At 40.2% G+C, this 13,856-nt stretch overlaps 1 protein-coding gene across 1 annotated transcript in view; it reads right to left on the bottom strand.

The window, feature by feature from the left end:
- Positions 1 to 336: 336 nt before the first annotated feature.
- zbtb34 (zinc finger and BTB domain containing 34) overlaps positions 337 to 13,856 on the bottom strand; it is a 38,765-nt gene continuing 25,245 nt past the window's right edge. Inside the window, exon 2 of the mRNA XM_072240014.1 lies at positions 337 to 7,818. Coding sequence (XP_072096115.1) covers positions 6,264 to 7,793 — 1,530 coding nt within the window. The 5' untranslated portion in view covers positions 7,794 to 7,818 and the 3' untranslated portion in view covers positions 337 to 6,263. The remainder of the gene's footprint in view (positions 7,819 to 13,856) is intronic.

Raw genomic sequence — 13,856 nt, 5'->3', positions numbered from 1 at the left:
GGACTGTGGGCGGGAGAAAGGAAAAGGCTTTGTTTCACTGTTGCATTTTTCCAAGAATTACGGGCATGCTACATTGGCACCAGAATACGTGGCTACCCCAAGCCCATGTTTTAGCTCATGTTGGTTGCTAATGCAAGCAACACATTTCAATGTACACGTGAGAAATAAATTAATCTGAACTTTAAACCACAGGTGGCAGTAACAGGCAGATAGTTTCACTGCAGTTGAAATCCTTTGGGAAAGTAATGGCGAATTTCTGGAACAAAAATTGAGCAGGGATATACAACATTCAATCTGTCACATGACCATCTACAATTGAGACCAAGCAGCTGGCAGTTGTATGACAGCAAAAGATTTATTTACAACAAAACCAGTAACTTCCTATTTATTACTCTTCAAACAATACAAAAGCTGTTTACAAGCAACAAAATGGAAGTACAGAAATAAAGGATTAACATCAAAAACAATTAAGCAGCATTGAAATATTAATTGATCACAGTCAGACACAGCTAATAGGATAAGAGAAAAAACATATACTTTTGAATAAATATTGATTGCATTCATGCTAGAAAATACATCCGTAATGGCTAGTTATCAACTTTCAGAGCATCAGCCTCAGTAGCTTCATTTACTTTACGCCCTCATGGGTAATGGCCTGCTAAATCTCCAGAGTTTCAATAAATGAACTGCATGTTAACAATCCTCCCAAGTGGCCATCTAGCAGCCATTTTGCAGCTCCTTAAGGAGCCCCAGACAATAAATAGCTGCGTGTGTGGGCCAATTCGAAACCCTGCTCTGATGGTGTTAAATTATTTCCCTTATATTCGTTTTATATGTTCTCAAAAAAGCTCTGCCATAGCTTCCGCATTGTCGAATGGAAAGGAAAATTAAAACAAAGCCTTTGAGACATATTGATAAAACCATGGAATACATTTTTGGTTGGTTTATGATGTAATAGCATAAAACAGATTATACATAGTAAATAACAAAAAGTTTTTTTTTAAATGCACTGTGTGGTTTGAAAATAGCTTATTTAAAACTGTATGTGTCTATTGTGACTGAGTATTGCACTAAAATCAAGTCAGTATGGGTGTTTAAAGAACAGTGTAAGGTGTGTGATGTCCAAGTCGGACTCTGTTAAAAGCTTTTCTATTAGATATACACGCACGCACACACACACACAACTTAAATGAGTAGCAGCAGCCGCACCTGCTAACCAATCTATCTTTGTGTGTTATTCTATTCCATCCACTTGTGTCTTTGAACCTGGTTTACGTAAGCGATGCAGGCATGTATGAAATATTCATCCACTTTTTTTTTCCATTGTCACAGAAATCATTACTGCCCAGAACTTGCTAACAGTGGACATTTAAAATACTGTTTTATGTTTCTTTTGAGTGAGAGTAAGTACAGATATCAGAGGGAATTAAAAGTGTCCGCCTCAATCTGCTCTTTCTATTCATTCACAGGATTTCTGTATTGCCCAAGTTGCCCTTGATTTGAGTGGCTTGTTAAACCTCTGCACCTGGCAATTAAGATTCAACTATATTTTTGTTGCCACATGAGCCAGAAGGCAATGACACCAGATTTCGTTCCTTTAAAGGACATTAGGGAACTAGGGTAACATGCAAAATGCTGGAGGAACTCAGTAAGTCATGCAGCATCTATGGAAATGAATGACTGAAGGGACTCGGCAAGAAATGTCGTACTGTTCATTCATTTCCACAAATGCTGCCTGACCTGCTGAGTTCTTCCAGCATTTTGTGTCCTTCTCTGGATTTATATCTGCAGAATCTCTTGTGTTTATTAGCGAACTAGGTACTATATGTTGTCACGACTGTTTCTGTACATTCAGGGCCACCCTTACTGATATCAGCTTTCAATTCCAAGTTAACCTGATTCAAATTCCCCATCGGCTGAAGAGGGATTTGAATAAGTGTTTCTGGGCCATGAATCCAGTCACGGATTTCAGGTCCAATATTGCAACTGCTATGCTGCCGTGTACAGTGTCTGCTGAGTCCGGCGAGCATTTCTGACCGGGAAAGTCAAAGTGCAAGAGGGATTTGGCATTGTAGCTCAGAGACTGAGAAGTTCTAATGACAGATCAAGCTAGGCTTATTAAATTTCAGCCATTTACAAAATACTAAGCTGGATAGAAAATCTTATTGGATAGAATTTATCAGTCACTTGTGGTTTGGAAACTCACAATTACAGCATGATTAGATTATTCATTGGAAATCATTTTTCCGAAGAAACAAAATCGGTTTAGCTCTTGATCTATCTGAACAGTTGTTAATTCATTCTGCTATATGAGATGTATCATGGAGTAACTGGATTTTAGAACAATGATTAAAATTCTATAGGTTTCATTAAAGGTTACATGCATTCCAGAAAACTTCAACTTCATTCAATACTTTGGAGTTGACTAAAAATTCCAGACCGATTATATTACAGGGTTCATATAAAGAATTTATAAACAATTTGAAATAGTATTCATCCAAATATCATATATAAAACTGTTAATGCTGGTTCAATAAATAATTTTAACCTGATCCAACAGCACCATTTAAGGGTTAAAACCCTAAAAAGAGTTGTGTTTGGCCTTGCCTGCTTATGACCCTTTTGAGTTTGTGTCTTCAAACTCAAACAGCTCAAAAAAAAATCTGTGCATTAAGTGTGTATTGACCGCAATCGCAATGACCACAGTATGACTGCCACCTGAATACCAAATAGACCAGCTGGACTTTAATCAGGCAACAGCTAGTCTTTACAAGTTTAGTAGTACTGCTAGCTATAAAACTGCTAAAATATCACAGCATTTAGATGATGGTTGTTGAGAGTGGAGAGGATTTTGGATAACTATTCTCCTGACTTGTGTAATGGAACAAAAGATTATTGCACACCAACTACAGTTTTTGTATATCAAGGCTGTCAAAAGTTTCTCTGTTCAGTTCAAACTTTCGGCCTGCATGCAACAGGCACTTAACATGCTCCATATACATCCTGAATTCATTGACTTATTGGGTTTGCTTCTGGATGAATAAAAAAAAAAAAATGCCAAGCAGGTACTGGCAAATGCTTCTTATGGAAGATGCTCCAACCATAAACCCTAGAAATTTTGAATGAAAGCAGGATTGGGAAGTCTTTCCAACACTAACCAACTCAAGTGGCCCGTTTATTAGTTACACCTGCTCATTAATGCAAATATCTAATCAGCCAATCAAGTGGCAGCAACTCAATGCATAAAAGCATGCAGACATGGTCAAGAGGTTCAGTTGTTGTTCAGACCAAACAACAGAATGGGGAAGAAATGTGATCCAAGTGACTTTGACTGTGGAATGTTTGTTGGTGCCAGATGGGGTGGTTTGAGTATCTCAGAAACTGATCTCCTGGGATTTTCACACACAACAGTCTCTAGAGTTTACAGACAATGGTGCAATAAACAAAAATATCCAGTGAGCAGTTCTGTGGGCAAAAACACCCTGTTAATCAAAGATGTCAGAGGAGAATGGTTAGACTGGTTTAAGCTGACAGGAAGGCAACAATAACTCAAATAACCACGCATTACAACAGTGGTGTGCAGGAGAGCGCCTCTAAAAGCACAACATGTCGAACCTTGAAGCGGATGAGCCACAACAACAGAAGACCACCCCAGGTTCCACTCCTGTAACTAATAAAGTGGCCACTGTGTGTATATACACCAAGGTCTTCCCTATGAAGTCTCACAATGAACATTAAAGTTGGCAGAAAATCTTTTATGTTGGAAGTATTAAGCAGTTTTCTTACAAAAAGGACACCTCTGTAAGACTCTGCTGAAATTAGTAAATTAAACAACTAAGCAGTTATTTTCTCCTTTAAGAATATACAGCAGAGACTTTCAGGTATACATTGCATTGATGCCATTAGAAATATATGTAATCAAATATCCTTAATCAAATAATCTCAGGTTACAGTTCATTAGGTTAGCATATGTAGTACAGTAAATACATCCAAAAAGGTTATTTGGTGGAAGAGGATAAAAGGGTTTTGCAGAGGGAGGAGGTTCAATTTTTAATGCTATTAATTTATGATCTGCAATGATAATAAAGTGGAAGGTAAGTACTAAGTCATTTTGAAGGCTGATTGGTTTTGTTCTCAAACTTCACGAATGAGTTCTGTGGCACCTGGTATTTTATCACAGAAGCTACCCTAGCGATTCCAGTAAATGGCAGGTATCATACATCTGCTTATATTCGAAGAATTTCAATCCACTGCACTGTAAGAGAAGCCCTTCGGTGACCCAAGGTCAAAGCCTTTTCAAAATTAATCTTTGCACAATAGACAATTTCTGAAGACATTTATAAGTGCTAGACTGAGGCCACTGCTAACACAGAACAGAGTATGATCATTTGAGCTTCAGCTATTACGGTACGCTGCTCAGTAGCCACACTACAGCAAGGTTAGCCTTTGTCTTTGAAAGAGAAACCATGGAGGGTAAAAGGGGCATATAGGCTTTGGTTAAAAGTCAGTTTTAAATAAATAAAAGTTGCTTGAATTTCTTTAAACTTTTTCTTTCTACAATACAGCACTAATACATCTTAAAGTATATGATTTATAATTGTGTATAAACAAACTCATGGTTAACAAGTACATGGTATTTATTTCCCATCTGGTATTATAAATACTGATTTGATTCTCCCCCACAAATGTGGCATTGAAATTAGTGGAAATGACTGGAACGGTGCCTACTGACATGGCCAAATGAAACAAAATGCCACTCTGCAAGGTAAACATTAAATTCACTAAGTTGAATTTCATTATAAATTCTTGTTCCTAACTTTGAACATTAAGGAAGCATTCTTTCCCAGCCCAGCCATCAAGAGCAAAGTTGCTAACACGATAACTTCATCATGATTAGTAAATCATCATGCCTACTTTTCAACAGGATCCAAAAGAGAGAAACCAGTCCTGTGACTTCGCCAAGCGCGCCATGCAAATGAGAATATGACCATTTACCCAAAGATAAATTATGGCTGTTAGGAGTACATTTGCATCTTTAAAGTATTGGACATGAGCAAGCATAATTCTAATAGATAATCAGTAGTTCAATGTTTTAAAAAAATTAATAGTTAATTAGTCTGATAAATTGTATATAGCTTGACTGTGTTAATGAGCAAAATGATCATTTCCAAACAGAAGAGTAGTTAAGTTTTCTGTTCTTTCTGTGAATGCAGGCTCAATTTCAACATCTACGAGAAATTTGAACAGATTAATGAATGGGAGGGGTATGGAGGACTATAGTCTGGGTGCATGTCAATAGGACTAAGTAGATTAATAGTTCGGCACGGACTAGTTGGGCAGATGGGTCTGCTTCTATACTGTAGTGTTCCATGACTCTAGTATGCTTTAAGCACTGAAACTATTCCACACAGCAGAGGAAAAGAAATGCATATTAAAAATGCAATCTAAATAAAGACAATAGGATATTAAAATTTTGCATACTGGAATAAAACCATTACCCACAGGTATAAATCTGACCCAAAGGCTTTGGATTTCCAGCATCTGCAGAATTTCTCATGTTTAGGAATTACTCCGAGGTATTTTTGAGAGAACGCTCTACGCAAACTGACCAGCAGAGGGTGCTCAACGTGTAAGGAAATTGAGGCTGGCACTACCAGGCTCACATTAATTAACATCTTTATTAAGCTGATGATTAAACAGGCTAAATTCATTACCCAAAGCATAGCTGAAATTTAAAACCTAATCTTTGATAGGTGTCAGCTGCTCCAGCAATCAACAGCTCAATTCAAACCCTTTCCTACACCTCTAAAGGGCAGGCAAAATAAAACATTTAACCCCCCATTATTGAAGCCAACCAAACAAGGTAGAATATAATAGAATTTTCCACTGCTGTGTGAAGTGCAAATAGATATTTAGACTTGTCACAGTGACTTTCGGTGATAACGGTGATGTGTGTCAACTCACAAGCATTCCTTCCTGTTACCATAACTAATTATCCTGACCCTTCTTCTCTTGAACATGGCAATTTATTTTTATATTATACAATGTACCTCTTACCTGACAGTAAAATAGATTTTAAATATTCAAAATCATTTTCAGGGAAAAATCCATACAAGAAAAAAATCTAAGTGGATTGGGGGAAAATAATTTCAGAACCAGTATATAAATGGTGAAAGCTCTTCTACAAAATAAACCCCAAAATACTAATATTTTAGCATTATTTCTAGCTCTGTGCGCTTTTGGCCTTGTTATGCCCAAGCAACTCATTCAGAAATATGAGATAATGGTAGAACTTCCTGCACCGCAGTCTCCATGTGGGAATCCTCTGAGGGAGAAGGTGCGTCACCTTCTTTCTGTTCTGTGTGGGCATCAGTTCGGTCTGGCGACTCAATCCGACTTCTGATTTCGGATGCGCCCGGGTGATTTTTCCTCAAATGCTGATTCAGAGTGCCTTGGAAAGGGAAGCATTTACCACAGATCTCACAGCGGTAGGGCTTGTCATCCGTGTGCCCACGGATGTGATACTCGAGTTGGTCTTTGCGAGTGTATTTTTTCCCACAAAAGCGGCAGACGAAAGGGGTGATTCCCATGTGAAGCCGCATGTGTCGGTCAAGACTCCCTTTCTGATTGAAGGATTTTCCACAATAGATGCAGATAAGCCTTTGATTGTATGGGAACCAGTGCTCCCTTCCATCATGGTCATGAGGAGTACTCTCAAAGCTTTGCCTGTTTGGCCCACCGTCGCCGTCAGAAGACTGACTAATCACATTCTGTCCTTCATTCTGGATCTGTATGTTTCGTTTCAGTCGTCCTCGACCCCTAAAATTACTAAGCATAGATCTAGAGGGGCTCGAATTGGTGAGACAACCATAGGTGGTTGACAAACCAGCTGACTGGGACGCGGGCTGAGATAATGAGAAAGCCTGCTGCAACACCGGCCCGTACGAGCTGACGTTCACGGCCACCATTCTGTCGACATGATCGCCGTCTACCATTTCCGTGTGGTAACCGTCGTCACCCACCGACGAGCTGTCAGAGCAACTTGGCCGGTCGGACTTCTCCATTTTGACTTTGACCTCCGTGATCTGGGCACTGATCGGGTTGGTCTCCCGCACGATCAGCTCTGCTTGCTCGTGATCACCCTCGATCTGGATTTCGTGCTCTGAGATGCTGCCACTGCTACCAGGGTCAGAGTGCCTTTCCTCCATTGCCCGATTCTGAAAAGCTCGGTTGTGCACAGTTTCCATCCGTGGTTCGCTAGGAATTGTTGTCGGCCGTACTTGCCCATAATACGGCGGTGAGATTTCAACCGGATTTAAGAAGCGGCTATTGCTATCTCTAACCCCGTTGCGATTTCCCTGATTATCTTCAGTATTGACCACCACAGAGTCAATACTCACAATACTGAATTTCGAGTGAATACTCTCCAAGATCTGAGTGCATTTGTCAATTATGCACTGCATCTGCAGAAAGCTTGCAGCAGTAAGAAAACTAACAACGTCTTTCAAGTGCAACGAGAGTCTCCCAGTGTAACAAAATGAAAGCAATTGTTCGAATACATCTGGATTTTTAATAACTGATATTGATAAACCACTCATGGTGCTCAGTGCTGAATGATCTCGGAAATAAGGGGAGCTGGCAGCTAGGACAGCCTTGTGGGCTCTGAACGGCTGACCCTGGATGTGAACTATAATGTCACATAACTTTCCTTGCAAGCGTAGCTCATTAAGTTGGCTCAGAACACAGTTGCTGTACTCAGGCACGTCAAACTGAATATATCCACTGTTATCCATTTCTTCTGTGGTCAAAATTAAGAACCTGCAAGGATCACAAATTGAAACAAGTCAATGGGATCAATCTCTACAGATAAGGATTTTACCGTCATTTACTTTGTAAAGAGACAGTTTTATACATGGCAATTTCTATCTATTAATAATAAAAATGAAATTACATGCAAAGATGTGATACTTGAAACTTCTAAGATCCATTTCAAAAATGACAACTTATTAGTACATCAATGGTTCCATTTAATATCAGAGAATGTACACTATATACAACCTGAAATTCTTACTCTACAGACATCCTTGAAACAGAACTCCAGAGAATGAATGACAGAAAAACGCAAGAACCCCAAAGCCCCTCCCCTCCCACACACAAGCAGCATCAATCCTACCCCCTCTTATCCTAGCAGAAAGAATCAGCACTCCCACCACCCAAGCAACAGCAAAGCCCCAAAGGGAGATCATGGTCTACATCCATCCCAAAAAAACTACTGTTTACCCCAACAGCTCGATTTCGATCCCTCCCTCTTCCCCCACCCCCACCTCTCTCCCTTTCTCTCGGGATATCAGGGTCTAACATCAAATTTGATTAAGAAGTGAATCTAAGTGGGGGGAAAAGGGGAAAAAAAAAGAGGGAAAAAAATTAAAAGTACAACAATCCTGAAGAACAACCTGGAGAGAAGTTCTAACAATTCTCTCTCAAGAAAATAATCCAAATTACCTCTTGTGATTAGTTAATTGTACACCAGGTTTACACAAACCAGGGTGCAATGAAATTCCTCAGTTGCATAAAGCTCCCAAAATACACCTGATAATATATACCATCACTGAACTATTCCCACAACCTACGGACTCACTTTCAAGGTCTCCATCTCCTGTTCTCGATATTTTTTATTTGCACATTGCTTGTTTGTCCGTCTTGTTGGGTATGGTCTTTCATTGATACTATTATGTTGCTTGGATTTACTATGTACAGTATGTCCACAAGAAAATGATAAGGTTGTACAAGATGATATACATGTACTTTGATAATAAACTTACTTTGAACTTTGAGCTATGAGTTGCAAAACTTGCAATGCAATAGGGTTAGGGGGTTCATTTCTAATGCTAGAGTCTTTACTTAATAACCCAAAATTTGAAAACAGATTTATAGCGAGGCTGTATGTAAATAATTTTGACAATGCCTATATGCAGGTAGGGTAGAGGATAATCCACTCCAAGGTGTGTGCTACTGCAGCCTTTACTGAGACAGACAATTTAAAAAAATCAATTAAGCTGTTTATTCCCCTCCAAAGATGCTACCTGACTTGCTGAGTTCCTCCAGCACTTTATATGTTTCTCAGGAATGGAAAAGGCTGGAGAAAGTGGTGGGTACAGCCCAGTTCATCACAGGCAAAGCCCAGCCACTTTTACAAGGAGTGCTGCCACAAGAAAGCAGCATTCATCATCAAGAACTCCCACCAAGGAGATCATGCTCTCTTCTCACTACTACAATCGGGCAGGATGTACAAGACCCTTAGGTCCCACACCACCAGGTTCAGAACAGTTATTACCCTACAACCATCAGGCTCCTGAACCAGTGTGGATAATTTCACTCACCTCAACACTGAACCTATAAACTCACTTTCAAGAACTCTACAACTCAGTGTTACTTATTTAGTTTTAAAAATTATTTTAAAAATCTGTCCAGCACACTGTTTGTCTTTGGTATGTAGTTTTTCATAAATTCTACTGCAATTCTTTATTTTCCTGTAAATGTCTGCAAGAAAATGAATCTTGAGGTGACATACATGTAATTTAATAATAAATTTACTTTCAACTCAAGATTTCCAGCATCTGCAGAATCTCATGTTTATGAACTGCAACTTATTTTCTGGCTGAATCCAAATTTGACTGGTGATCCTGGTTTGCTACTTGCAGTCTCTGTAGAGGATCATGCAAATTAAACCCTGTGCCTGGGAAGAGTCCGGAAAGACAGAAAGAAGTCTCAATGTCAAAGAGGCCTTGGACAAGTACTGCTGATACCTCTCCCTTGGAAAACCTCTGACAGGGAGGTGGTGGAACATGATAACTCAAACCTATAAACAAAAATTAGTGAACTTACCTGTGCCCAGCTAACAAAAGGACCAGGGATCCCCAATCAAATCTGTAGGCCAGCACTCCTACACCAGGTCTGGCTGGCTCCACATGTAAGCCAATGGAGTCCATCACTCAATACAAATGGGATTTCAAGCAACTCCACATAATTCTGGGATATTTATCTAAAAATGGTTGAACAGAGGCTGCTCCCTCTGGAACTGCCTGCTTTGGTTAGCTTGATTTAGACCATTTTCTCCCATTTAAAGCAAAGGTTAATACAATAGGTTCTGAATTGGTAAGGGCATCAAAGGTTATGGTTGGGGAAGAAGGCAGGAGAACGGGGTTGAGAAGGACAACAGATCAGTTGTGATCCGATATTAGAGCAGACGCAATGGGCCAAATGGCCTAATGCTGCTCCTATATGTGTAAGCTAAATTACTCTGCTGTATTGACAGAAACAGCAATGAAGAATCCTTCTACATTTGTGTGCGACAGTAACCCGGAACTTGAATGGCTGACAGTAGTGAAAACCGAACCACTGACATGAAGAAGGAAGTCCTGAGCACGGCCAGAGATGGAGAATGTTCATTGCTCCCCACACACCAGCGGTGTAACAGGCAGTACTGACCGAGAATGAATGAACAGAATACTAAATTCCTGAACGACCTATCTCACCACATTCCCAAGTAAAGAGTGGGGTTATCTTACCCTTTTACTTTATACAAAATATACTCTATTTTTAAACACGAGATTCTGCAGATGCTGGAAATTCAGAGCAACACACACAAAATAATGGAGGAACTCAGCAGGACAAGCAGCATCTATGGAAATGAATAAACAGTCCACATTTCAGGCTATGACCTTTCAAGTAGCTGCTGGAAGTTACAGATCCCCAAAAGAATGCATGAGGCAGCAATTGATATCAGGGATTTTGGGGGTGGGGGGGTGGAATGTAGAATTCTGAAGCTCTGTGTGCTGTCAAATGGTGGGATCTGCCCATTTACACTTACCAGAAAAACAGGTTCACTTTGGAACCATGCAACATATAATGCAAAGTCCACTTTAGATATAAAAAGTCAATTTTGTTTTGCACATTCCCCACAATATGAACAATCTTGATTGGAGAAGAGGGAATATTTGCAAAGCTGCAAATTCATTTCTGTGCCATGAACCACAATGAAAGTCTGGCATGGTCTACGAGTCACTGACACTTCTTAGCCATGGAGTAATATGCAAATTATAGCTGCTTTAGATTCAGGAATATTCTTTTTGTGCTACCTCATTATGTTACAACTCTGCAATTGATGCTGCTTTCTTGTGCTCCTAAAACATGCTGAAACAAATTTCAGTTAGAAGAAATATAAACAGGGAACATTAGTATTTTTTCTATTCAAAGTGGCTGAAGTGTTGGCAAAGACAGCCATCCATTTGCACAGCTTGTGGCTATTAAGTCCTTGCACTCTGTACAACACCATGTCTGAAGCAGAATGATTCCTTCATCGAAGCATTCATATGGCTTCATAAAGCCCGACACAAAATGAACTCTACGGCGTGTTTGCTATTAGCGTCACACCATGAAGCATATTCCGCATGCCTAAAATCTAACACAAGGTGCCAGTGCCTTAGGGACATCTTGACTGCTAAGGCAGCACTATTTTGAGCCTGTACATTGATCAATAACAAGAAAATATTTTGCGCTTTCCAGCTCTTAGTTATTAGAAAGGTGCAAAAGAATTACAAAGGAAGGATACAGGTTACATCATGTAAGGTGTCTGTTTACAGAATAGAGATAGATATCATATAAACATTCTGCACTTAATCAGCCAGGGCCCCAGTGAAATAGCACCAAGTAATCTCAAATCAATTTAAAACTGCCTAGCAAGGAGCTCTTCTAAATTAAGTGCAATAATTTCAGCTTTGGCCATATCTATTCCCAGGGCAAAAGCACCGAGCTCGCGAGAAAAGGTTTCCAACTGACTGCTTTTACGCATTGTACAGACCTTTGAGTCCAAGTTTGTCCCTACAATAGTATTAAGTTCTGGCATACATTTTTTTTTAAAAACACAACTACAGAAAGCATGGCAAATGCCTAAAGGTCAAGCTGATCAAAATGGTTTTAAGAATAACACTGGCCAGGCGAAAGGGCCCTGGCTACGATGGTACACTTGTACTTAGTAAAACCATGACTCTTCCCAAGGTGCAAAATACCTTTGGTCATCTTAAGAGGAACAAATTGCACACAGCTGGCTGGGTTGGTGCTGGATCAATCAATCCAAAACAGAGAATCATGGCAGCATAGCACTTTCAAAGGTATTCTTTCAGGGGAACATTCCCAAGTGTAAAACTTAACATGGACTGCTGAAGGAACTCAGCAAGTCAACAGCATCTATGGGGCAGAATGAATAGTTGACAGTTTGGGCTGAAACCCTTTATGACAGGGCAGTCATGAGTCCCGATGAAGAGACTTGGCCCGAAAAGTCGACTGTTTATTCCCCTCCAGCATTTTGTGTTTCTCTCAAGGTTTTCAGCATCTGCAGAATCTCTTGTTCAGAATTTAAAATGGATTTTGATCTTAAGAGTATAAAACTTTGTCATATTTTATTGGGAAAGAAAACATATCAGTACAATTGATTCCCTCCTGAATAGTTTAAACCAACCTAAAACTATTTCTTTAAAAACATGTCCATCTAACTTTCATTTTAAAATGGCAAACAGTTAATAATTGGACACAAGTTATTTTGTAACTTGACCAGGCCTCCCGAGTAAGCAATTCACTTTCCCTGACCCATTCTCCTAGGGTCCTTGCGATTACAACTTGATAAAGAGGAAAGTAAGCAAAACCAAAATCCATATTCACTACACAGCACACAGCAGGTGCCAGAATCAGGTTTATTAATAATGACATACGTTATGGAATCTGTTTTGCAGCAGCAGTGCAAGACAAAAATTACTATAAGACACCAATAAATAAATAGTACAAAAAGAAGAAGCTGTTCTTAGATCTTAGAACCCCCTCGCTCAATACCCTACTTAGCCACAGACATGATGAACCTTATCCATGGAGACTAGGCTGGCAAATGCTGTGGACAAGGACCAGTGAGGACGAGGGCTGACGACCCTACCAATTCAGCTAGGCACCCCTTGCCCCCACCCAAGGTCAGTCAGCCCATTCGAGCTGGGGGGGGGGGGGAAAGGGGCATGAAAGCCAGTAACCCCCTAGGTACACAAGTTGGTGAGCCCAGAGTTCAAGGCCTGGAGTTTGGGATTCCATCATCGGCAAGCCCGGAGTTTGAGATTCCATCACTGGCTAGTCCTGGGGTCGATACTGAACATCAAAACCAAAGTTCAATCAGAAGTCCAGAAGCTGAGCCGAAGACTTAAGCCTTTGAGTCTTGTCCACTGAGAAAGTCAGGGTCCTTAGGACTGTGAGAGTGGGAGGAATGGAGCTTGTTTTGCTGCATGCTGCATTGCCCTGTCAAGCATTGTGAGCAGGCTATGTTGCAGCTGGAACGCGTGGCGGCACTTGTGGGCTCCCCAGCACATCCTTAGGTTGTGCTGGTGTTAACACAACGCATTTCACTGAGCGCTTTGATGTACATGTGATAAACAAATCTGTATCTGAGATCAGGAAGCTCTCACTCAATTCCCAGCTGTACAGGGTTAGTTGATATTTGCTGGGACATTGGAGGAGTGTCCTATAATTAGTCTCAGCTCACTTGGATTAGGTTGATGGAAATTAAAATTAACCAAGGCTGGTCTTGCCATTTGTTAACCAGTGGCCACTGGTGAAAACCTTGCCAGGACTCAACCCGAGTTACAGGGAAAGATTGAGTAGATTAGAGCTTTTTAAATTTTATTTCATTTTTATTATGAAATACAGTGCAGAACAGGCTCTTCCGGCCCAACGAGCTGCACTACCCAGCAGCCCCTCTATTAACCTATATAACCCATCTAACCCAACCTAACCACAGGACAATTTACAATGAATAATTAACC

The sequence above is a fragment of the Mobula birostris genome, chromosome 22, assembly GCF_030028105.1.
Source record: "Mobula birostris isolate sMobBir1 chromosome 22, sMobBir1.hap1, whole genome shotgun sequence".
Lineage (NCBI taxonomy): Eukaryota > Metazoa > Chordata > Chondrichthyes > Myliobatiformes > Myliobatidae > Mobula > Mobula birostris.
This window is presented reverse-complemented; position numbering and strand designations above follow the sequence as displayed.